General features: G+C 39.7%; 1 protein-coding gene across 2 annotated transcripts; it reads left to right on the forward strand.

Moving 5' to 3' along the window:
* The first annotated feature begins 1,812 nt into the window (after positions 1–1,812).
* Positions 1,813–24,474, forward strand: LOC112285872 (uncharacterized). Of its 2 annotated transcripts, XR_016504461.1 has the most exons (41): positions 1,813–1,980; positions 2,576–3,150; positions 3,521–3,584; positions 3,892–6,386; positions 6,696–6,810; positions 7,027–7,713; positions 7,995–8,136; positions 8,332–8,520; positions 8,883–9,263; positions 9,473–9,978; positions 10,238–10,385; positions 10,672–10,805; positions 11,007–11,671; positions 11,950–12,067; positions 12,530–12,646; positions 12,843–12,946; positions 13,198–13,355; positions 13,443–13,501; positions 13,749–13,959; positions 14,128–14,331; positions 14,644–14,871; positions 15,286–15,578; positions 15,884–15,972; positions 16,269–16,367; positions 16,617–16,878; positions 17,060–17,455; positions 17,797–17,893; positions 18,489–18,820; positions 19,201–19,353; positions 19,715–19,885; positions 20,168–20,296; positions 20,562–20,651; positions 20,915–21,021; positions 21,245–21,393; positions 21,551–21,633; positions 21,857–21,952; positions 22,237–22,359; positions 22,634–22,717; positions 23,059–23,205; positions 23,348–24,160; positions 24,252–24,474. XR_016504461.1 is itself a non-coding variant. In XM_073535667.2 (40 exons), the coding sequence occupies exons 2-40, from the start codon at positions 2,864–2,866 to the stop codon at positions 23,684–23,686; spliced, it is 10,251 nt and encodes a 3,416-aa protein (XP_073391768.1). In that variant the 5' UTR covers positions 1,813–1,980; positions 2,576–2,863; the 3' UTR covers positions 23,687–24,203. The 2 variants fall into 2 exon arrangements, 1 of the variants encoding a protein (XP_073391768.1); XM_073535667.2 differs by lacking the exon at positions 24,252–24,474 and having other exon boundaries at positions 23,348–24,203.
* Positions 24,475–25,971: the final 1,497 nt, after the last annotated feature.

Genomic DNA, 25,971 nt, shown 5'->3' on the forward strand with positions numbered 1-25,971 from the left:
AATTTAGACACAATTTTTAATGCTTCCTTTCTTATTCAATATCTAAGATAATCACATAAAAAAATGTCTTTTAGGTTCATTGTAAAAGCTACAAATGTTGATTTTAGCTGCAATATTGTTGAATCTAACATTAAAGATTGTACGTAGGGTGCATTAAGGTAATTAATTTCATTTATTTATTAACATTTTGTTCAAAATCTACAATAATGTTCAAATAATAAGTATTATGAAATACATTGTTTAGTAAATAGCATAGCTCTATCTGTCAATATAATGATATAAAAAACCCCCAAAGGTTATGAAGTTGATATTACAAAACAATTGTTTATAGATTAACATTTCAATAGTTTTTATAAACAAAAATAAATACATTTTATGTTAAAAAAAATATGTTTAATAAAATACTTTAATGTGTTTTTTTATACATCTTATAAAATAGTTACTAATTATTTTTGAAAAAATCATGTATATTTATATGTTTATAAATCTATCCAGACACATTATACTCATGCAAGTTTTATTTATTTTATTAATGATCTTAAAAGCAAAGTGTCAATGTTAAATATATTATACAATGTAATTTCATACTTTTTATATAAAATATAATTTCATAAAAAATATATATATATATATATATATATTCAACATATGCTTTGTAATGGTCTAGGGTTATAGGGGTCTCAAGGTTTGGCAACGCAAGGTGAGCAACTTTGCTATCTAGATGAATTGACTTCCCAATTCATCACAAACTTTCGTCCAGATTTGCAACAGAGTTCATATTGAAATGACAACAGGACATGCAAGAGCAGGAGTGAGGAGCAGTGCATTTAAAGCATATGACATGAGATGCAATAGGATCACTTGCCTTTGCACACAAGAATTTTGTGCTACGCAAGGAAGTTGTGTAAGAGATAAGAGGGATAGTAAAAAGCTTTGGAATTGCTTTTTGCAAGATAAATGATAGGATATGCTTGGTTGGGAAGTAGAAAGGAGAGATGAATCCAATGCTCCTGAGATCATACGTACACATGAGCGGAGTTTTGTTCTATGGCTAGAGCGTGTACTAATTGAGATGGTGTAACCAAGTGTGCAGAGAGGTTCAATCGACACATAGCAAGTTACTAAATTCAAGATCCATGCTGCCTCTACTATGTGCTAGGAATTGATCACAAATTCCAAATTCAGTGACAACAGCACGAGTTCAACTCGTTATTGTGCAAGTTTTGTACGAAATGTACAGAATAATTAAACCTCTTTAAAAGTAGAGAATTCTGGAAGAGGGTGCAAGAGTATCAAGGCATGACTCTTCATATCCCACTTGCAGCAAGCTCCACAAGAAAAAGCAGTTACACAATTACTACTTAAAAATTTTACTTAATAAAAGGAATACTACTAATACTTTATATTTCACTAACCATAGAGCCCAATCATTAACTACTTACCCCATTCGTAGTTAGTTCCACAGGCATCCATTTGTCCATCCATAAACAACAGAAGTAAATCCCATCCATCCACTCATCCACCCGCTCATCCACCCACTCATCCACCTGCTCATCCATCCACTCATCCACCCGCTCATCCATCCATCTATCCATGAAAGAGCGCCGTCGGACAACCACCCATCCATCCATCCAGATTCTATCTTGTGTCTGTCCATCCGGAATCCAGAGAGTCATCCTGCTTCGGTGGGGGGGGGCCCGACAGGTGTCCCACAATCCAGAGGCGGAGAGAGGCAGGCACAGGAGAGCTGCACAGTCACTTACTCACTAACTCACTACTCTGCTGCGCTCTCCCCGTCCCATTCCCCTCCATTTGGCCACTTCTTCGCCCCTTTCCCTTCGTCTCTCGACTTTTTTCTTTCGCGCTGCTTTTCTCATTCAACCTTGCTAACTTCCTCGCTTTGCTTTGTTAATCATTGTGTCGGTCACCTATCATTAGTTCTCGAACAAGCTGGAGAGTTCTGGTTGCGTCATTTCCAAGGTAGTTAGTTCTCTCGAGGTTTCTTTCGTGGAGTCGCCATGGTGACGGGCGTGAGAACAACTGACAGCGATTCATTCAATTTGTGTGCGTGTGTGTTGTGGATTGGGGAATTCTTTTAGCGGTGGAATTGGTGGAGTTTGAGTTCAATTGCGGTGTTTTTTCGAGAGGTAGAATTGTGGTGTTGGTAGGCTTTGGGGTGGACTCGGGGGTTTTGTTGTTGTTGTTGTTGTTGTTGTTATTGTTGTGGATTTTCAGAGTTTCTGTGCACTGTTTTAAGTGCTGCTACGGTGTTAATTGCTCAAACAGTGGAGAGCGTGGCAGTGAGAAGAGAATTGGTGTTTTGGATGGGTTGATGAGTGTACAATTAGATAGATTGAGGAGGATTCTTATGAAGAATAGTTGTGATTTGCGTAGTGTTTGTTCTGTTTCGGTTTTTGGAGTCTCGGGTAGGTTTAGAGTTTCACGGAACGGAAACGGTGGAATTGAAAGCTATATTGGCCTGCTGGCGATCTCTTTCTGTCCTGCATTTTTACGAATTGGCTCTAGTGCCGTTGGTTGAATGGTGATGATTCTTTTTCGAATTGATGTGCTTCAGAATTGCGATGGAGAAGCTCTTGGATGAGTATTGGATTGGTGGAACCCTGTCGTGGGTTTAATGTCGCAGGGACAGTGTGTTAGGTGATGGTGGTTATTTCGGGGTTTTACATTCGGAGACTTTGATGCTCTGAATTGGAGTAGCAGGTGGGCTGATAAAAGTGGCGAGTCTCGCTTGTAACTTTAACAAGGGCGTCGTTTCACCTGATAGCATGCCGTCTATGTACGGAATACCATGACTCTGCAGGAGATGAAGACGAGGTCTTATTTAAAGTGAGGTTGGGCCACCATGGGTTTGCTCAGTAGACTTGAGCATGAGGTGGTCAAGAGACTGAAACCATTTCTTGCACACGGGCAAGATGCGAGTCTCAAGATTACTCCTTCCACCAGCCAACTGCGCGTGCGACTTCGCGATGTCAGTCTTGATGTTGCTGCTCTTAATGAAGCAGCAATGTCGACGACTTCCTTGCTTGTTCACGAGGTCGTTATAGAAGAGGCGGATCTCAAGTTGTCTCTTCTGAGTTTTCCTATGTGGACAGTCATTGTCCGTGGTATACATATTGTGGTCAAACCCAGGTTTATGTCTTTTTCTCTACTTCCCTGTTTATGTGAAACAATGAAAGCTTTTAAGTGGACTAAAAATTTCGCGATATCCACGCTAGGATGTATTTCATTTGGAAACATTGCAAATGCTATAATTAAATCTGTGAACAGTGTTTTGAAATTCGAAATTTATCTTAGTGCCCATTAATACGTTAGCAGCGCAGAATTGTATCTGCAATGCAGTACGTTCGGTTTCGGGTTGTATTAAGTAGCTGAATACACTAGTCATGTAGTTTGCACCAAACAACAGGAACGCAACATCCTACTCATGTTATAGAATTTAAGCTTCCGAACCTGCGAATATTGTGAAGTCTTATTATCTTCTTTTTTGGTGTACTTTCAGGCTTGCAAGCGAACCTCGTGCAGATTCAGGCACTGTAGATCAGAAAACTGAACTGGCTCGAGAGGTAGATTTTACTTCTCCCTAATTTCTTTAATGGTTGTGATGGTCCATGAATATGGTGATCATGTAGGTCATACTGTGCCACCACAACAAATAAACTAGGAGATCCCACTGGTGGAGTAATATATGCCATGACCTCTCTCTCTCTCTCTCTCTCTCTCTCTCTCTCACTATACATATATATATATATATACACACACACACACACATGCATACACAGACCTAGACAGACATATAGGTGTGTGTGCAGTAATTCTTTGTATAGTCCATTTATTCTAACAGCTTTATGGTTATTTAAATGGTGGGAACAGGGTTACAAAAAAACTGAAGCCGACGCGAAGCAGGGTAAAGAATCTACCGTGACTAGTTTTTTTATAAACTCATTGGCGAATTTTTTTCTGTCCTCCCTCAGAGTTGAACTGCACAACTGCTCTGTTAAATTTGTTTCTCAAACCCTGAAACCTTCAAGTTATGTTTGCTCGGCATCCTTGGAGTCATTCACTGTGCAAGAAGGTTCTGCCGATGATGCCAAACCCGCAGAGGGGTTGTTTCAAGCTTTCAAGGAAGCTGTGCGTAATCGGTTTGAGCGAAGGGTTGGTTCAGTGAAAAAAATGTGCATTTTCCGAGGCCTGGCGCTGAATCTTGAAATCGTCACAAACAGCAGATTTGCCCTCTCAGGAAGCTATGAAAGTTTTGGAAAGCGTCATAGGAACTCTAGTATCAGTAAAAGAAATGAGTACGGGAGAAATTCACTGAATAGTTACGTCTGTGACAAGAGGGATCAAATACTGCTATTTGAAGTTGTCTCTTTGGCTCTAAGATTAAGAGGAATAGAATATTTAGGTGTGGTTGTTGAGGTTCCTGAAGTCCTTGTTGGATTGGACGCTAGAGAACTTGATGTGCTTTTGATACTTGCTGCCCAAGCAAATGGTGCTGGGGTACGAGAAACCGACAAGGCTCTAGAGTTGACATTGTTGAAAACCAGAAGAAGCCTAATCCAATCAACAAGAAATGGGCCGTCAAACTACGATTTTCGATCACATATGTACACTAAATCAAATATGTTGGAGGACATTGATGAGCCTAGTGATGGAGTTAAAAGTGATGCAGCTACAGAGAGAATGCATCAGGAAGGTAATGGTAAGGATTCTGAGTTGGGGATTATCCGCGTACCTGCCCATCGTTTGTTCCCTGTACTAGCGTGGCAGCTGTGGGTGCACAGTTTATCTGAATTTATCGGTTTTTGGAGCCATTTACTGTTCGTCATCTTTTTCTTTCTTCTATCTTCACTAGCACTTGTGAAAGAAGCTTGGCAGTTAACTGTTGGTGCACAACGGCTGCCTATGCGTGGCGAATCTGAGTTACCAGGATTGGATCGGAACAATTCAGAACGGAAAGATGAGAAAGAAAAGAAAATGGCGACTCTCTCTTCGGAGTACAATTCTGAAAGTTCGCTTTTTCAAGTTGTTGAAAATCGTGGACCTACTTTTGAAGTTTACTTCAGTAGGGGATTGTTCACATTAGTTTGTACAGCAGATGATGATATCATGGATAAAACAGATCAGACTGCTGGAGAGTGGAGTGAATCCGTAGAAAGTTTAGATACAAGAGGAGTACTTAAGCCAGGTGTACATATGATTCTGGAAAGGGTTTCCCTTGAGTATGGTCTAGATCACATTGGAAGTGGGGGTAGATTTGGAGTTGGACATTGGCAAGTGGATCTTATCTCTGTAGTCGCTTCTCAGTCACTGCATGAGGATATGGTTACATTGCGGCACGGTAGATGGAAAAAGAAGAGGTCAGATACCTTGCACCTACTCACAAGTACGCCGTATAAAGGTAGGATCAAGGGGAACGACAGGTGCAACGGTTTTCAGGACATTGGAGATGTGCCTCAGACGGCTACAGCTCGTACGAGACATTTCAATTGGCAGGAATGTGTCGCTAAAGCTTGGAGTCAGCATGTATGGAAGTGCCCAGAGAATTTCGAAGTGGACGGAAGTGATTTGGTTAGCCCCTCCTTCACCGGAGATGTGTCTAGGGCATTTCTGATTGCAGAGTTTGGTACAGCTGATGTTGGCAACGAACGTGAGAAAGGATTAGGTGGATTGATGACTTGTGCGTTGAGCATGGGTTGCTTAAATGTCTACAGCGACAGCACTACAAGCTATCGGATCAGGCCACTTTTGGATCAACTATCCAATGCGAAGACCTCGAGCCACAATGTGGAGCCTGACAAGGTGGCTGTTGCCGATTCAAAAGAATCTGAGATATCTTATGAAGAAATAATGCTGAATTACATCAATCTTTGCAGACATTATGTTGAGCTTGCCGTTCCCAAGAGCCACGTTGAAATTTATATGGTTGTTGAAAGTTCCAAGTTTACATTTGCAGCAACAATGGGCCAGTTTGAGGATGATCAGCAAGCAAAGGTAGCAGATGCTGACGGGATTGCACATTCTAGTCGAGGTTCATCTCTTGTCGTTGAGATTGGGTCCTTACAGCTAATGACATGGCCTGCAAGTTCGAAGGAAGCTCTATCGAAACTTGAGGCTAGAGTACCCGTGAAAGACGCTGCACCTTTAGGATGGTGGGATGAGTGTGTGGATGAGAAATTATGGCTGAGAAGACCCCCTACACCAGATTTTCCAGCAGAAACGCTAGGGTCAGAAGAAGAGCAAGTCGGCAACAACCTTTACTTCGCTTTTGAGGATGCGGGTGTGATGCTTCGGACGGATCGCAACAGGAAAACGACTGTGCCGGTTCTGGGACCTATTTCTTGTCGCATGCAGTCATCATTTTGCAGGTTCTTAATTTATATCCACACTTTATTCATCTATAATACTTTGTTCTGAAAGTATATTACTCTAATATTCTGTTACATTGTTTATGTAGTCTCATTTGAAGTGGCTTTCTGCCACATCTTATTAGATAATACTTGTTGTTAAGCTGGCACGGGTTGGTTCTCGTGTAAATTTGTTTCACATGCTTTCATAGGTTGGATAGTAGTATTTTGTGAAGAATGTGAACAAAAATACTTCATATTCATACCCCAAAGTTTAGGAAGCTTTTGCTTCGTTAATCTGTGCTCATTATAATGGTTACGGATGTGTAGAGATAATTTGTACTCACAGAAGGGGGTCATTAAGTCTGCTGCCGTTTCACTCGAAGGAAGGTTGGCACCGTTTGCCCTTCACTTGTACCTAGAGGAGATGACAATATTCCAAGAGGTACTTTCTTTCTTATAATCATTGACATGCTCGTGAAGTGTAGACATTACTTATATTTCAATGTTGTAGCTTTGTGAAGGGATTGTCTACATAGTACTATTTTATAGTCCTCAGTGTTGCTTTTGTGACAATGAACTTCAAAATACAGGTTATGGATTCAATCTCACATGAACTAATATCCCTTGAAATCATTCGATGTGTTGTAATGCTAAGCAGATTATTGACTTCGGTAATGCTCTTCTGGAAGGATTTGGATCACCTAGCGAATTGGACGAGAAGCAACCTGGCATTGACAATACATCCTCAGCGGATTTTTTAAGAAATACTGCAAGTGAACAACACCCAATCAGACAAACATCCGATCCAGAAGTCAATTCAGAAGCGCCCGCAAAGATATTATTTGTTTTATTTCTCAATCTCCAGCTAGAAGCTATTCAGATTGTGTTAGGGGATCGTAGGATAAATGGTGGCACTACCGGACAAAATGCTACTTACGGTCGTGTGAGCTCTTCACATGGGAGACAAACACGTATTCATGGTGATGGCCGGGGTGGAGACAAAACTCGTTTTCCAGGCCAAGGGAGATATTGTTACTTCGCAACTCTTCCAATTTCACTTGATATGTCTGTGGGTGACGGCTACGCAACCCAGGTTTCTTTCCAATTAAATGGAGCACACATGGGTGTTGTTAAAAGCCAACTTCAAAAGGCTGATCAACAGCAGTCGTTGTACAAGAGCCTTCTAGATGGTACTGTACTTGATGTCATGACGTTGTTCCAGATATCCGAAACTGGATTTGCCTTGGATTGTTCAAAAATTGTGATCTCTGGACCAAAACTCCTTGGACAAGTGAATAGACAATCCAGTTTGTATCGGACTCTCGCTGATTCAAAAACCCATTCGGTTAGTATTACACAATACCCGCTTGAATATGGTTGTGAATGACATATTATTGCCGGAATATATACGTAACCGTATGAGTGTGTGTGTATGCTCGTGTCTTTTACATGTGCTAAATATTATTTTTTGTTTAACAGTTCGAGCCAGAAAGCATGGATGAAGGTGCACTTGTCTACAAGTGCTCAATTGTGCCATTCCGGCATTTGTCGGCACTTTTCATTTGAGTAGGAGATGCTGTTTGTGTTATGTATGCATCAATTTGATCAATCATTCCATGATTGTAGGGTACTTCATTAGCACCCGCTAATGCGATGGCTGACTCTAGTGGAAAGGATTCTGCCTCTCACCAGCAAGAATATGAACACGAAGTGCGCAGCATGAACGGATCAATTCACAATAACGAGGATACAGATATTGAATCGTCAGGTTAGATGTGAAGCAACCTATAGCCTCTGATTTCAGTTTTTTGAGTGTTCCTACTAACTGGATATTCTTTTTCAGTTTATTTATTTATTTATTTTGATACCGTTTAAGTGGATGTTTCATTACATTCTAGATGCTCCTTGTTTGGCAATGATTATTATTGTACAGGCTATCTGACAAGGCCATTTGGTTTCTTAGGGAATAGTCGAGGTGATGAGCTTCATTGGATAGTTGTGAGCGTGGACGTTGGAAGTGTTACTGTTACTGATGATTTGAGGGAAGCTCTCGGTGATAAGATCGTGCTACTCGTGACTGGAAGTAGTACACTCCACATTAAGCTTAAGCTTGGCAAAGATTCCAGAAATTTCACTCTGGATGTTGAGGCAAGTTTCTACGCCTTAAATCATGGTTATTTATCTTCGATATTCTCAACGAGGTTCATGGGGCGTGTGCTTCACCTAAAGATTAGTGGCTGTGTTGCACCCAATTTCTTCGGAAGTACTTTGTTTGGATGTGTCTAGAAGTATCTATCAACACTCATGGATAAGTCAAGTCTCATTTTAATCAGTAGATTTTAGTGAACTACATCTAGTGTATCTACAATAGACACTGGTTTACTGTTAGTGAACATCTGGTTAAGTAGCCATGATATTTAAATAATGATGCTATCTTCTCGTGGGCCTGATTCATCTTTATCTGACCAGTTTTGTTTTTGCCGTTCATGAAAAATGGTTACAATGAGCAGGGAGGATTGGTTATAATTCAAACAAGTGCTTTGCACAGCCTTTTTGAATATGTTAATGCTCACATTGCATTGCTGAGTGGACCAGCAAGTTCATCTCGTTCCAATATTCGTGAATTTCCTGAGGTATCTGCCCTGCAGAAGTCTTATAATGTAGACGGTCCAAGTTCTAGTCTAAAGACTACTGGACGGTCAGTGTCGCTCCCACCTTGGGCCACGACAAAGAAACCTGCACAGATGCGGCGACTGGTTTCGGCTCCTCGGCGAATGCAAGTTGCAACCGAACTTATGCCAGAAGTGGTGCCAAAGAAAGGTTTTGACGGCAACTTAAGTGCAGATCTTGTTGGTTTATCCCTTGTCCTTGTGCAGCGTGGAACGTCTATTATGGGTAAGTGTGTATACTTCTGCTCTTACCTTGTTTCATCTGTTAAATCTTTTGGATTCAGAAGTGCCTTTCCTGGTGTCGATTTATAGACTACTGATTAGTTGCCTGTTCTCAGTAGTTGAACTCATGATAATCCTGCCGAAGCTCCTCACTTCTGGATGTAATATCGCATGATACATGCTTGAGTTGACATGCCGGGATTTTCTTTGCAGCTCCGGTCGAGGGATTCATCATGGAGGTGGATACTAAAGCTGAAGCTAAATTCAAGCATGGGAGTGTATTACAAATTTCAGCGGCTATTTCGCGTGCCTCTATCTTTGGTCTCCAAGGTCGTACATTTGGTCGCATTAGCAGCAGAAGCACCCGAACTCCGCAATTTCGATACAATTTTAGTGGAGCGAGTACCGGTAATGGTGGACTTGGTCAGAGTTCTCATAGATCTCAACCTAGCAGTTATTCATTGACACCATCTTCATCTGGTATGTCGGAAGATGGCAACGATGAATATGACTTGAACGAGCAGCCTGTGGTGGATAATGGTGCTTGGAAACCTTTTGATGAATCTCATTCGTATATTCTGGAGCGATTGTCGATTACGGCTTTTATGGAGAAGGTTCCAGCTGATAACCATCCGGATTTTTGGAAATGGAGGAATTCGTGGAAAGGAAGTTGCTCTGTGGTAGGTCTTGATTTTGCAATAACCACATCAGAAGTTCAGGTACTATATTTGATCTTTCATCGACGTCCTCATTGATTGGGCCTATTGTATGCAGTTTAGCATCTCTAATTGTACATGTTGGGGTAGTTTTGTCATTTATCGTCCTTCAGTTGTGGAACTGTAGTTTACAGTGCATCGGCTTTCGCTTTTAATGCTTGTGATTTTCTTGTAACCTTATTTTTCTCTTCAGTCATCATTATTGTTCTAACTGTTCATTGAGTTTCTATACTAACCGGTGTTACTCCTGCACCGCACACAGCTATTGTTAAATGTCACAGCACCGTTATCTGGACTCTCAAGCTCTTCCAGCACTTCCAATTTGTCAGAGCCAGATTATGAATTTACGAAGAGTCAAGTTGGAGAACTTGAAGAAGAAGCATCTAACACGGAGTCTTATCTTCCAGATGGTAAGTGAGCTCACCGACTTTCTTCCAATTTCAGGATGTTCGTAATACATATTTGCTAGTTAATCTTACAAGAATTGTAATCAATATCTTAGCAAGGTCAAGGTTTTGATCATGACAGAATTTGCTTTCGTGCTGATGGAGGAGATGCTTGTCCTGTTGACCATTATTATTAACCTTTGTTATTGTTCTGAGATCTATTTTGATGCTTAAAAAGCGCACATTTTATGGCTATTATCGTGCACATTGAAATGCCTCATTGTTCACCGACTTCTGGTTCATCCTGCAGGTGCTGTTATAGCTATCAAGGATATGAATGAGCACTATTATTTGGCTGTGGAGGAGAAAGACACAAAAACTGGCACTTTTCGACTTACGGGTGTCTTGCATTACTCCCTTGTTGGGGACAAGGCCCTCTTTAAGGTACTCAATCTTGTCACTGGTTAAATTTTTTGCATCCTCAGTGAATTCAAATAGTTAAGGTATTTGTGCCTTGACTTTGAATGAAGCAATAGTTTTTGTACTTTCTGCGTTGTCTGTGGTGGTCGTCTTATTAGATGACAAACTGCAAATATTCGATCCTATTGGTCAATGGTTATAGAGTTATCTAAGTATTAAATGCAGGTGAAGTACCAGAAGAATAAGAATGAGAAGACCAAGTGGTTCTCCTTGTTGTCTCTTCATGCCGCCGACAGCAATGGCGAGCCTTATCGGGTCCATTTTCTCCCAGGCTCTGGGTTGGCGGAGGTTGCCACCACCCCCGACAAATCTTTGGAGCTTTGGGAGTGCATTGAAGTAACTGATGAGAAATCTGAAGGGAATGAAGAGCTCGGATTTCAGATCAGACGTCGTGCTTTTCACTTGGTGAATCGAAAAAGTAAATGTGGCTTATCACTCGTTGAAGGTTCACCAATGTTGGTTAAGCGGCCAGGTAGTTCATTCAAGTTGCGGATACTTGCACGGGAAAAAGAGGATCCTGAAGCTGTGAAGCTTGTGTCTTTAGAGCATGGGGATAAAGATGAGGTAGACCATGGTCATGAGGTCGACAGTGATAAACAACTCAACGACATTGCTATAGCTGCAACGGTGATTCCTGATGTGACATGTAACGTAAATGATTTTACCTTCACGCTGTTGCACGAAGCCTCTGGAGGCATGCACCTGCTTCCTCTGGTTAGACTTTGTATGCAGGACATAGGGGTGGTGTTGCAGATGGGATCTGGGAAGACAAGGGTACTGTTCGGGTGCAGCATTTCTTTCGATTATTTCCAAGCTCAAAATTGCTGCTGGTACAGTGTATTCATATATCTTGTATACACGTGTCACGATAAGCACTTGTCATGTAGTATTCGGTAGCTGCCACAAACGTCTATAACCTTGCCACAGCTCCTTCACTAGCTTAGGCCGAGTTGAGTTCGACGTGACTGAAATATGGAGGTCCTCCTTTCTGTTCTCATAAGATTGCTGTAAAGGAGGTAAAGATAGAACTTTTTGTATTGTTATTGGAAAGTTTCTGGAGAGAAATTTTCTCAAGTGTTAATTTGTTTCATGAATCAATTTCTTGCAGGGTAGCGGTAATCAACCCTATTGGAATAGAATTACTACATCGCGCGCGGAATGAGATGGAGACTGCAGGTGTCGTAAGCAGAAAGACTCCTACTTCTTTATTCTGTAGACTGCGAAAGGTTCGTGGTTGTTCACGTTGCGACATATATCTTTCTCGTTTCTATTTTGATCATTCACTTCTCAGTGACTGAATAGCTTTGGCTAATGCCTGTGAAATAACCTTCATCATTTCGAATTTACAATAAGATATTGGCTCTACTGTGAAAAGGAATGTGAACTGCAATGGTAGTGTAGGTGGTGGTCAAGAGATGAAGTAAATGCAACTGCACATTTGGCTACAGATTTTGACAAATCCAGAACCGACTCCTTCGTTTGTAAGCAGAACAAGTGGATACTATCAATATCTGTGGTCAAATATTACAGAACGAGGAATCAGTGCTTTCAAATCAAAGGATCTTGTTTTGGCTCTCCTTCAATCAAACAATATAAAAACTATCCTCATCTGTATTCTACACGTGATGCATTGTTAAAAGTAAATTAATCTGTGTTCTAGTAACAAGTTTGTTTCCTGTATTGTACAGGTTGACATTATCATAAGCGAGTTGTCGCTGGATACGTTGCTTTTTCTCATTGGAGCTCTTGATCTTGCTGGGCCTTACACCTTAAGACATTCTCCAGTATTAGCAAATCGTTGCCAGGTATCCTATCCTTGATTCATGGAATCCTTTTCTTTGTTTCCAGGTCTCTCCACACTGCATATAACATGTGTGGACATCGGAAAGAGCCCGGGTTCAACATATATTTTTATCAATGTTGGTTTGTTTAACATTCTAAAGATTTGCAAGCCTTTTAAATGATAAACCCAAGCTGATTAAGATTTATTCATCTGTGTAGATAGAGAACCAGACAGGTTTAGATCTGGTATGCCGCTTTGATCACGGGAACGGAAGGCGAGAGGAGGTAGTTGAGTCTTGGGAGGCAGATGCATTTCTCATCAGGTACATAATGGCCAAATTTTTTCGTATCGAAAAGGGAGATTACTTTTGAGATACATCAACTGTTTAAGCCTTTCGGATGTTGATTTTTAAAGATAGTAATTTCTTTCAATGGCTATCTGGTTTTATTACTACATTATAGTGATAACCATTGCATCGTTCAATTGCAAACACAAAGTTATTTTCATTTGAGCCCATTGTTGACCTGTCTTGTTGGAGAGTTAATGACCCATGATTTTTGTCTTTTTACGCAGGCACACTACTTCACGGCGGGACTTATCATCAGCTGAGGTGGCATCAACAGTTAATTTCTATTTGCAAAAGCAGGGCGGTGGGCAGTCTTCGGTTGTTCAAGTGTCTTTGACTGAGCCTGGTGTAAAAGCAATGAGAACTCGTTTGCAGTTTGGTGAAGGTACAACTCCTACTAGTAATTTCTAAGAAGATGATTTTGGTTTGGAAACTTGGGGGTATTTAATCACCTTCTTTCTTCTTTTTGCAGACCGGAAGAATCTTGCCCCGGGGCCCATCTTGGTTGTTGATGTCATGCGCCAGAGTCAGGTAAGTACACCAACGGATGCTTTTCTTCTAGTTTCAGTGCAAACTGAAACTGTTGTGGATGCCATTTTTCGTGTCAATGTGTCATTTATTAGTAGAAGCGTAACGGATCGGCAACCTTGCAGGATGACGAGATTATTCCTGTTAGTATTGTTGGACCATTTAAATAATGCAGATTAATCTCGCATATCATCTTGCTCGTCTTGTGGACGAGTGCTAGGACCAACCTCTGAAGTGTGTAAACTTGTAGGGTGGAGTATCCGTGACAGTTTCTCCAATGGTTCGGATACGTAATGCTACTGGGAAATTTCTAGAACTTCAATGCCGACGACCTAAACAGGAAGGAAGTGGAGCTATTGTTCTACTTGAGGATGGTGACACAATTGATGATTGCATGGGCTCTTTTGATGCTCTAAAACTTGAAGGAGAACTAAGAAAAGCTTTGACCTCTTTCAACGTTGGTAAGTTGGAACGAATAATAAGTTTATGGTTGCAATACTTATGGCTTAAGATCTTAGACCACATTGCCTTGTCTTAATTATTTGTCATCTTAAATCATCATCTTCATTGAAATCTGCTCTATTTGATATGCTTGTATTAATTACTTCAAATGTCTCTCTGTTGTGAAGGAAATTTCCTTCTTTCCATTAGGCCTGCGAGTGGCTCAGCTCCGGCTGAAGATGAAAAAGAAGAGGAATCTCCCAGTGCTTATGAATGGTCAGATGACGTGAAGGGAGCTAAGGCCGTACGAGTTTCAAATTTGTTTGAGAAGTTTCAGTACAATTTCAAAAAGAAGTTTGGTGATCGAAATTCCGATGTTGCTTTTGGAACAGGTTGGTCTCTCTTTGTCTCACTTGCTGGAGCTTGTTGGGTTGTCAAAAATCTAGTTGTATGCAACCATAGTTAGAACTTTCTATATCAGCAACTACAATGAAGTGTAAATTATTACATATTGTCAACAAATTGTTGGTTACTTAGTTTTTATGAGGCCATCCTGATTTACTAGTAGAAAATTACAAGCATCGCTCTGATCGAGTTCTGGGAACGACGTGAGCCCGAATTTATCAAAGATTGCAGCGATCCTTTTCCATTTGTCGTGTTATCGTAGGTTCTCATTACGTTTTCTGTGTTTTTTTTGGTGATAGTATTTTGCCCAGCAGTACGACCAGAAAAAGATGGCCAGGGACTTTATTTTCTGATCAGAACATCAAGGAGACAGGTTCCAGTGAAGAGGCTTGACAAAGATTTAGTAGACGGCAAGCCGCCTATTATAGCATTGCAGGAGCAGCAAGAACTTCTTCTACTCCCTACTATTCGAATTTTTAATCTTTTCACATCAAACGTCAGCGCCAAGCTATTTGCTCTGGCTCCAGGTAGCTCTTACATCAAGACATTTTATTGTTGTTATAATGATTCAAGCTGCAAAAAGTGCTAGGAATGCTGTATCTGCATCAAGTTCTTGAAAAGGCAGTTGATATCAATGAGGGCTAGGATAGGAATAGTGTAGCTTCTGAATCTTTTCCATTATTCGTGGTTGAAACTTTTTTCGTTCAGGAATAAGAAGCTTGTGTGAAGATATTGTACTTAGTCATGTTGAATCCAAACCAGCTTTGCACGTTACAACAGCGTACAGATCCAAGGATTTGTAACAGAAAGATGAAAGAAATAAAGTGTAGTATGTATAGCATACCCATAAAAGTCCTAGACTTTGGAGATGACTATTTACAGTTGCACTGGGACGTCTATCTAGACGCTGTATTATTGACGAAAATTGTCTATAATTGCAGGTATGGCTAGAGGTAAAGCCGGCAGTCAACTGCAGCCCCAAAATGAAGTCATTGTCACAGCAGGAAAGATGGCGCTAATGTATGCAGACCTTGGAGTTTTGTCAATGGTCATTAAGCACCAGAAATCAGGTTTGACAAGCAAGCAGATACCAATATTTGGCCGAGAAATGAAATCACCTGATGCCTCAATTGAAGGAGGTTCGTTGCGTGAAATGGAGCTGGATGTGGATTTTGGTGATGGTGCTCATTATGGAAAGATGATTGTTCGTCAAGGTGATGATGGTGTCCTTGAGGTATGTCTCTTGTGGCGAATCTTGTATGTTTCTTTTCCTGCTTTTGTCTTTTGTCTTTTATCTTTCATCTCCTGAGTCTCGTATTTTTGGCGTGTTTCATCCTTTATGCTCTACTTCGGTGCATTATTACTGCAGTACAACAATTTACATGTTTGATATAAAAAATTGAGGAGGACAAATCGGCAGTGCTATGTATGTATGGCATGCGATGGTCTAGATCCCATGGTACTGTTAAGTGGTGATTATGTATTGTTCATTACTATTCACTTGAAATATCATCTAATGATTTGATGTTTTGATATTAGGTGGTACTCTACACCAAGTATGCATTTCACAATGACAGCCACGTTCCGCTTCTTTACTGTGCTCCAAAGCAGAAAAGCTCTTATCTTTGGTGAGTATTGAAGAACATGAAAAGCTATGCTTTTTGTGACTGCATTATCAGACTCTCTTGAATGAATAAGACTTTTAGATTTGATTGGTTACTTCTGCCTGCCTCTCGAAATTTACACTCATTGTGGAGTTCAATAATCTTCTTTGTTAGATTGGTTTAACTGTCAATATTCATTGTTTCATGATATGCTCAGTTGCTAGTTAGGGATCCTTTCTCGATCTAAATGCAATGAGCTTTTTCCGTAGGAGGGATTGCATGGCAATTTATTTAGCTCAAATCTGCATTTATATTTTCAGGAGAAGGGGTCGAAAATCTGACGATGATAATTTGGAATGGCCTTCGGATGAAACAGCATCTACCCTTCAACCTGGTTCAAGAGTTTCTTGGTTCAATAAGTGCGTGTCTTTTCAAAAATTCTGCTCCTTGTTCTTGTTGTTCTTTACTAAATTAATTACAAAAATACTTATTTTTGGATCTTACGCGTTAGTCTGTGTTCAAATGAGTGAAATCATTGTGCAGCGTTTCTTGCCTTTGGAATCTACAAGTAAAGGTTAGTTGTATTTTATTGCCTTCATTGGTTGAAATTCCATTTGAGATCCAACGATATGAGTTAACTTCGAGATCCTTCTCAATGATTGTCACAGGTCAAGTAAAGTGATGTTTAAACAAGTCCTACCAGAAGCTCAACCTGCTATACTGGATCTTTACAATTTGGCGGGATCAACAGAGATTAGTCTCAAAGTTTCAAGTCAGGAACACGCCGATCAACGTGTCCAGTTGGGAGTAGAGCTGCAGCTTCCCGCTGTTGGTGATAATAATCCGACAAGTACCGTTCACCTTGCTCCTCGCTACGTTGTCGTAAACAAATCAAAGGATGTCATCTGCGTCTGTCAAGATGGATTTCAGGTTAGTTTTTCTGTGCAACGAAATCGCAACAAAATTGATATGCCGACATTAAGACGGCTAGTCGGCCAGTTGTGAATACTGTCATCTACAGGCTTAAATTTTTTATCTTTCTTGGATTATTTTGACGTTTGAAATGTTCTTTGCGATTGTGTGCATGACACGTGATGCGACCCTGCTTCAGAACGATACTTCCGCTGTCATGGTGCTTAATCCTGGCGAAAAAACAGCTTTACATTACCGAGTTTCATCAAATGAAAGTGATGGAAAGTCTAAAGACGATGATGGTCAGAACCCCTTCCAAGCCCCACTTTCAGTGCGTTTTAGACTTCGAGACTCTGAATGGGACTGGTCTGGATCTGTTTGTGCTGCTGCCCTGGGTTCCTTCTGGATCAAAATTCGACGAAAAGGACAGTCGGGTTTCTCGAAGCAAGCGAAAGGCAGAATGTTGTTCGCACTTGCAGAGGTGCAGGAAGACAGCCCAACTCTTATAATGAGCTTCCGGAAGCATTCAGCCGATTCTATCCCGTATCGTATTGAGAATGCGTTGCGTTCGGGCGCTTTATCTTACAGTCAAAAGGTAACTATTCATTTTATACCTTGTATCGATTGTTTAGTAGTTAGTGGCAGTCCAATATTATATTCTACATTTTTCTTCATTTTTTAAAATTAGAGTTCTCCGCCTTCAACACAGCTGCTAGAAGTTATGTTTGGAATACTTTAGTTTCGATTCCATGGCTTAGGGGTGATGAAGAGCAGCACTATCCTTTTTAATCAGTCGATAATATTTGACGTTCTTCACAACTCGGATATGCACCGTAGAGTGATGGATACGTGATGTCTTGCGCTTATTTTTTATAAAAGCATATTCACATTTATATTTAGTTTATTTTATTTTTGCTTGTTTGTCCGTCTTCACAGGGTTTAACACAGAAAGAGGTGCTCGAGCCAGGAGCCTCAGTCAGTTATGTTTGGGACGACTTGGCATTACCGCACAAGCTTGTCGTAACGATACAAGGTGACTTGAAGTCCGATTCCTAGAATGTGCACATTCCTACTTAATATTTATTAACTAGAATGAATCTTAAGGGCCTTGAAGCTGGCCATTTGTACTATATTGTTATATGCGGTTTTCACAGTGCATTGAATTGCTACTTTGATGGAAAATCTGTTCAGAGTATTCATATGGTTGTAAACTGCAAACTTCTAACATAAACATCTGCTCAGTTGGGTGGAAGTGGAGGTTTTAGGAAAGGAGAATACAGTACATTAGCGTTTAATCGTCATTTTGGGTTTTTTTTAAAATATTCAGTCAATTTTTCCATTCCTTTTGGCGATTGATTATTTTATTACAAAAATATTAGCGGAATTCTTCAAATCTAACTTCCACAGCCAAAAAAGCTGTGAATATATATATATATATATATATATATATATATAAACGTGTGTGTGTATGTGTGTGTGTGTGTGTGTGTGTCTTGAGTCAGTTTTATTTTCAAAGATCTATGTTATGATAGATTTTATTCTGAAATTTGAGTTCATTTAGTGCCGGGACTTTTCTTCACATGTACACCTCATATCTACTATTAATTCTGAAACAATGTTTTGCACAGGAACTCAACTCTGTCATGTCATCAATATGGACAAAATTAGGGAGTGGAAGCGCTTCGGTGCTGCAAGGCGCAGTAAGGTCTTTGAATTTCAATTGCCATTCCTAGATGATTCAAAGGACTCTGAGTATGAAGGCGACAGCAGTACAGGTGCTGGATTTTTAAATGTCGGTTATGAAGTTGCTGCTGATGGACCTACTCGAGTTTTACGAGTCTGCCTAGACAGTGATGCAAATAAGCAGTCTGGGTGGCAGACAAATATGCGAAGACCGAAGACGGAGGTGGAAGTGAAGGTTCCACTGTTCTATTTCACTATTGTTGAACCGCTTAAACAGGTAAAATAAATCAGCACATCATTCAATTTGAAGATGTTCCAGAGTGTGTTCAATCGTTCTGCTTCTTTGTTCTGGCGGACATCTGAGAAAGACCTCATATTATTGTGTTCCTTTTTTGAAAACCTTCCTAGCCCTTTCGACTTGTCCCTTCCAACATAGGTCGTCATCTGCGGTATTTAATCTGATCATGGTAATTGCAGCATTGATATTTCTGTGTTCTGTCAAATTCTTGGTCTTGAATATTCATTGATTTGTTCGAGGGCAAGGTTCCTTTTGTTGATCCTTAGTCCTCAATAAGTCTAAGCTTGACCCTTAGCGTAATATGCTGTACATTAATGTGAATTAATCTTAAACTATTAGTTACTTGGCGATGGTGACAGAGGAACGATGCGTCTGCGGACGAGACAGAAGCGGGAGACCAAACGACTGAAAAGCGTGTCTTATATGCACCAATTATTGCTGCCCGCATCACAAATCTCTTCGTCGAGGGAGTAGTAGTTGAAGAGTGCACTTTGTGCCAGCTGAAAGTTGAGGTGACGTGATCCCTTTAACTATTATCCTCTAAAATTATTTATTGCCTTTGGTTAACCCCCTTATTTATTTACATCGACATTATCTGGACGCATTCTGTTGCAGTGGTTTGATCAATGCCCTGTAGAAAATCAAAGTAATCTGCCTTGTAGATCTGTGTTTGTTTTCTTTGTGATACAAGAATAGACTCTACTACTTAGATGTGTTATATTTTTCTAAATAATCTTTTTGAAAGAAAAGCTTATTTAATTACTTTCTAACTAAAAACTTAACTGCAAACATAAAATAAAAATAAATATAGAAGACTAGAAAGTATCTTTCGTCTTACTGATGGCTGTATGGATATGCTTTTGGGCTCGTCAGCGCTTGGATGTGGACGTGAAGTGGCAGGGATCAGTGGTTAAGCACATGCTGCGAGTTCATGGACCAAAGGGTGACGACAGGGAGGGCCAAACGGTGTTGCATATGGCGTGTGTGGTTGCACACAGAGGAACCAATCCAATCCAACTTCACTATTTATCCATTCTCTTGCAGGTTCTCATCAATTTCATTGACTGAACACTATTTGACGGGTATTCTGAAATTTATAAATATACCTTTATGCAGTGATTTATGTTCATGGCTGTGTTTGAGGTCAAGTCCTTAAATACGAATTTGTTCCCTTACGAGGGTAGAACATTAACCAAATCCTACACATATTTGGAGGACATGGGGATAGCAAGCAATTTTCTTTGTTAGACAACTGTAAAAAGGTGTCAGTTCTACAAGGCTTTTATTTGCTCCCTAAAGTATCAAAATAATAACTGGTTGTTGCAGGCTGTAGACCTCAACATTGACGAAGACACTTTGATGAAGTTAGCGCCGTTTTACCGGACTTCGCTTGCTCCGTCGACGGGACCCAGTCGTCTCATTTATTATGAACGTTTCGAAATACATCCCATTAAAGTAAGTCGGTTGTTGTAGAACTAAGGGATTTTTTGTGTATTGTGTTTAGTTTTGTTTCTTTGTATTTTTTATGTAGACTTCTCTTTGGGGCCTTTTCCTATGACAAATTAAACTATTTTCTCATCTACAACGAATCCAGTATTGCCTTTGATGTCTATAATGGAGGAATAAGACACACGACGTTTGCAATCTCTGTTTGGTTAGTGTATTCTATCACTTGAATCTTCCATCCAGAGTCCTCATGAGGGGTGATGTACTCTGACAGATTTTGGCAAGCTTCACACCAGGGAGTCCTCGAACAGACTATACCTCTGCACAAGAAACATTGCGAGGCCTACTTCACACAGTAATCAAGGTAATGTGCACTATTTGTGGTGTCTATTTTGTTGATCATGATTCCATTTACAGTGTAGTATACTTTACTATGATTTTTCTTTTTCCTTTCTTTCTTTTCTTTTCTTTTCTTCTTCTTCTTCTTTTATTTATTTATTTATTTATTTATTTTCGGTGCAAGTTTCAGTCTTCCCTCGCAGTATATTTACAGTATTTACAGAAATAGGTGAGCTCAAGTTTCAATTTTAGGACCTAACCTTTGCGGTCTTTGCAAGTGCTTTTCAGGTACCCTCTGTCCGAGGTTTTAAGGTTGAACTAAATGGAGTGCTTTTATCCAATGCGCTGCTTACATACGCACAGCTTGCTGTGAAATGTGCTCAACATTATTCCTGGTAAAATATCTTACTGTCCAGTTAGCCCGATTATGCGGTATAATATTGGGGATAATTGCAACGTTGCTTTATCATAAATTTATACAACGGTAATCACCAGCATTATGTAATATTTTCCCATTGAATTTGACACATGATTTAGAATGTACTCCAGCTTCAACGAAAGCGGGAGAATAAGAACAATCCAATATGTGAGGCATTGAAATTATCATGCATTTTGCAGGTATGCAATGCGGGCTATCTATATTGCAAGAGGAAGCTCACTATTACCGCCAGCTTTTGCTTCATTGTTTGATGATTCTGCTGCCTCAAGTTTAGACGTATTCTTTGATCCATCCAACGGCTCAGTCGACGTGCAGGGTCTCACTCTAGGTACACATCATTATCAGCTAGTGTTTGTATTAACGTTTACGATCTTCTTACGTTGGGCATGGTGATTGCATACACCAAATACGGCTCACGTATCGTGATGGCTTTTACCGATCTCTTAACTTTCTCTTTGAACTATCTGTGTCATTTCAATTTTTAGGAATGTTTAATATTCTTAGCAAAGGCTTGCGAAAGAAAGGACAAGGAGGAACAAGCCGCCTTTTGGGTGACGTTGAGCATACGGTATGGCTTTAGATTCTTGTTTGTTGGAATGTAATGGTTTGCAAACGTGATGGAGTAAGTGCATTAAGATACGTGTTTATTGTGTGAGTGTGTGACTATATATATATATATATATATATATATATTTATGTGTAACTGTATAGAGTCAAAATCAATTTCTCTTTCTATTATAAACGGCTGGTACTCTGTTGACTTTGCAACTACTCTGGGTGGATTTTGATAGGTGAAAGCGGCCGGATCAAACATTCTTTTTGCGGTAGTTACTGAAATTTCAGACAGTGTACTCAAGGGGGCTGAAACGAGTGGTTTGGATGGTTTGGTAATGTTTTATACTTGATTCTCAGCCGATTTTTATTACTCTTTTTGTAAGTTATATTGTACTCTAAACTATTTGCAGCTTTACCGCTGTATAGGTTTCTTTCATACGCTTCTTTTTCCAGTTCAAATTGTTTGGAGCAAGAAGCAAGTGACCAATTAAAGTCATTTAGGATATGACCTTCGCATATTTCATTTTTCTTTTTGATTCTCTGGCGCTAGAAAAAATTGTGATGTGATAATTCGCTTGTGAACTAACTCGCATGTATTCTAAAACTGTTATCGCAGTTAAGCGGATTCAGACGGGGCATCTTGAATGTCGCTATGCGGCCTGCAGTTCTTCGCAGTGCTGTTGCGCAGGGGGGTGCTACGAGGCGCATAAAACTGGATCACACTGTTGGTATGGACGAGGTGAGTTATTTCCTCCTAAGATTCTAGAGTTATTATTTATATTTTTATGTGCGCGTTTGTGCACGTGTGTAAGTTTGGTTGGGGAGATGTGGGGGTGTGTTTTGCGTATAAAGTCGGGCTGTGGAGTAGAAAGTGGTAGCATATCTCAGGAGCGCTGATCCAGGAAGGCAGAGAGGATAGTTACTGGTTTATCAACGTAAAAGTTTGTAGATCAACGATTGTATCTACAAATCCTATTTGAGAACGATGTGGACTGTTCACAAAAATTGTGCAGGTTTATATCGAGGGTTACTTGCAGGCTATGCTGGATACAATGTTCAGGCAAGACTACTTGAAGGTGAAAGTACTAGATGAAGAGGTATGATGGCGTTTCTCTTTTTATTAACATTGAGGTGAAGTGTTTCATCGAGGCAGTTTTCATCATCTCTTACATTTCGTTCCTTCATAATTTTGGAACTGAATTTTCTAGAAGCTTTAGCAAGCGATTTGTTGTTAGTTCTACTCGAGTTAGTGTCTTTCAGAGCTGTGCACTCAATTCTTGGATAGATGCACTGGTAGCTTCTAGCCATTTTAAGCCCCCGCATTTTTTAGAAAACATTAAAAATATTTTTAATCTATTATTGGCCCTTTGTGGTCGTCGAAATTTGAAGATTAGATTCACAAATCTGATTGTTCGCTTTGTCATGGAATCTATTGCAGGTACTGCTAAGGAATCTGCCACCAAATACTTCTCTCATGGAAGAGATACTTAGCGCTGTTAAGAAGTTTCTAATAGCAGAAGGCCTTCTTGCTGGAGACTCTTCCCTTGCCACTGCACGACCAACCCGGCGCCTTCAAGGCGACAATGTGAGCCAGATTCCCTTCCATGTGAAACTATGATCGTAACGTAAACTTCTGAGCTTTCAACCATTTTCAATTGTCTCTCACTAATTTCATTACTTTATACAACATGAGATCTGATAAGTTGGTCTGGACATGGCAAAACCAGGAGAGACGTCTGGGCCCTGCAATGATTGCACTCTGCGAGCAGCTCTTAGTGGTCATCGCCGTGCAGGGCTTGCGGAAGCAGGCAACCAAGTATTTCCATTTCCCGAGAGGGGAAGAGGAGAAAGCCACAACGGAGGAGAAAGCCATAGTTCCTGTCCAGAAAGAGGAGCCTCAACCACAACAAGAGAACGTTGGGATGTTGCCACGCGTGCGGCATGCCGCTACCAACTTTGTATTATCTAGTGGGCTTGCCTATTTGGATGGTCGTTTGTGCCGCCACATTCCTAATACATTGGTCAGACGCATTGTCAGTGGCTTTCTCCTCAGCTTTGTTGAGTAGGCGCATTTCAACATCTGCAAGACGCAACGGCTACCCAACAACACCTTTAGGTTCGAAAGTACTCTAATTTCCAACAACCCATATGAATCCTTAGTACCAAGATTCGCTGGTATTCCTCCACTGTGGGTGCACATTTAAAGCTTCCTTCGAGTCAACATGTGAGGAGCATTGATTTGACCTCTCTGAGACGTATGTCTTCTGTTAAATAGATTAAATGTGCAGGTATTCCATGTCTTCGTGTAAGTTTGTTTAGCAATTTATTTCATCCATGTACACTAATCCTGCGAGGTAGGTCGGTTGGAGTCGAAAGCTCAATGGCCTGTTTCCACAGGATCAAGAATGTTTTCAGTGTTTTAAGGCGCCGGTAACCACTTCCGCCACCACTGTATCAAATGGTACAGATTGTTGAGGATGGCGAGTGGGGCGCTGGAAACACCAGCAAATGGCTTGAACGCAACTGTTTGAGCATTCCATGTGAGTATCTTTCAAGTAAATTTTGCGCATCAGTTTTGTCGAAGCCTTGGACAAAGTTTACTTGTCATTCCTAACTTGCGTTGGATGTCAGGGTGATGTCAAGACTGGATGTATGCGAATTCTTCTTCTACTTCATTATGAGTCAATGCAAGTTGCATGCAACACAAAAAGAAGAAAGAAAGACTATTAGTAGCCATGGTGATGCACTTAAGTAGGATGATCATTGGTCATACCATCTGAATTAGAAATATGAGTACAATTGCACTTACACATGAGGATAATGGCTCAATTGAATACAGTGATGGTGTGTGGCAGATGTCATTTGTAATGTACTAGTTTTCATTGCTTTGAAGGTATGTTAATGCTCAAAACATTGTTGTTGTAAATATTGGTATTGTGAATGAAGGATGTCAAAAAAGTCACTCATTGAGAATGCTGGGGAAAAGATATACAGTCAAACTTGTCAAATCCAATGCTGTTATATCCAATATGCTGCAATAGCCAATACAATTTCAGTCCACTGACTCGGTTCCCTAATTGATAATCACCGATACTTGATATCCAATCAATGCAATAGGAAAAATCAGATGTCTCAGGTACAAAATGTATTAAGTTTTCTCATTCCTACAGAAAGAAGCTGCCTAGAGACCGTTGAATCAAGCAACCTTATTCCTCAGCAATTGTTTCCTTGTGGACCTGACTTTGTATCTTTCTCAATGCTTTAGAACATGCCTTCTATCATTTTCCAGATGCTCCTCCACAATTTTGATAACATTTCTTAGCACCAAAGCATTGTCTAGCTCTAGTTGGTTCATTGTATAATGTTGCTTCATATTCAAACTCATTGAGGTCATATTGGCATATTCTTTTTTTTCTTGAAAATCTCAAAAATAGTGCTTTGAGGAGGTGCTTTTGCTAGATCAAATTTATCCTTGGCCCAAGATGCCAATTGCTTCTATGTCATTAATGATATATTGTCAAATCTTATACATATTACTTTCTTTTGTTTATTATAGAAGTTGCAAAGTGCATGGGCTTTTCTTGAGTATGACATTCTGTAATAACTTATAATAATAAAGAACTACAAAACTATTTATTCAAGAAAAAGAGTATTTATACAAAGATACAAGTGTTGGAAGATAGAAACAAAGAAAATAGTGTTTTTTTTACTTCTCTATTAGAACAAATAAGTTTACAATTTTTGAAGCAAGGTTTTTTGTCTTTAACATGCTATCAACTTTAAAAGAGATAATAAAGCATGTTCCAAGGAAGATGTTAAAATATACTACACATTATAGTATTACCTTTGTTGCATGTTAATTGTCTCTTATGCACATGACTAAAGAACAATGGTTGTATTTTTGAGGTAGTGGATGAGGTTCAAAAAACTTTATTGAACCACATTGACTGCATAAAGAAGACTTGGCACAAGAAAAAATACCATTTGAAGTATGTGACTTTAAAATCCGTTTACTTGTAATATCCAATACAAATCATATCTAGTGATTGTATTGGATTTGACAAGTTTGAATGTAATATACAAATATAAAGAAAATTATGATAAAACATAAGTTTAAAATGTTAAAAAGCATATTATTTGAATTTATTAAGAAGTTAAGTATCATCAAAATAAAATATGATTTGAAATAATAAAATAATATTATTTTTTAGTATAAATTTTTTTACATCAATATATCTTTAATATGTTATATTTATTAGTTTTATATAGCTTTAATGTAATTAAATTCTTTAGATTGAATTGCTATGATTCAATATATGAAGATAAATCATTACTTGAGGAACAATATCTA

The sequence above is a fragment of the Physcomitrium patens genome, chromosome 8, assembly GCF_059467195.1.
Source record: "Physcomitrium patens ecotype Gransden chromosome 8, ASM5946719v1, whole genome shotgun sequence".
NCBI lineage: Eukaryota > Viridiplantae > Streptophyta > Bryopsida > Funariales > Funariaceae > Physcomitrium > Physcomitrium patens.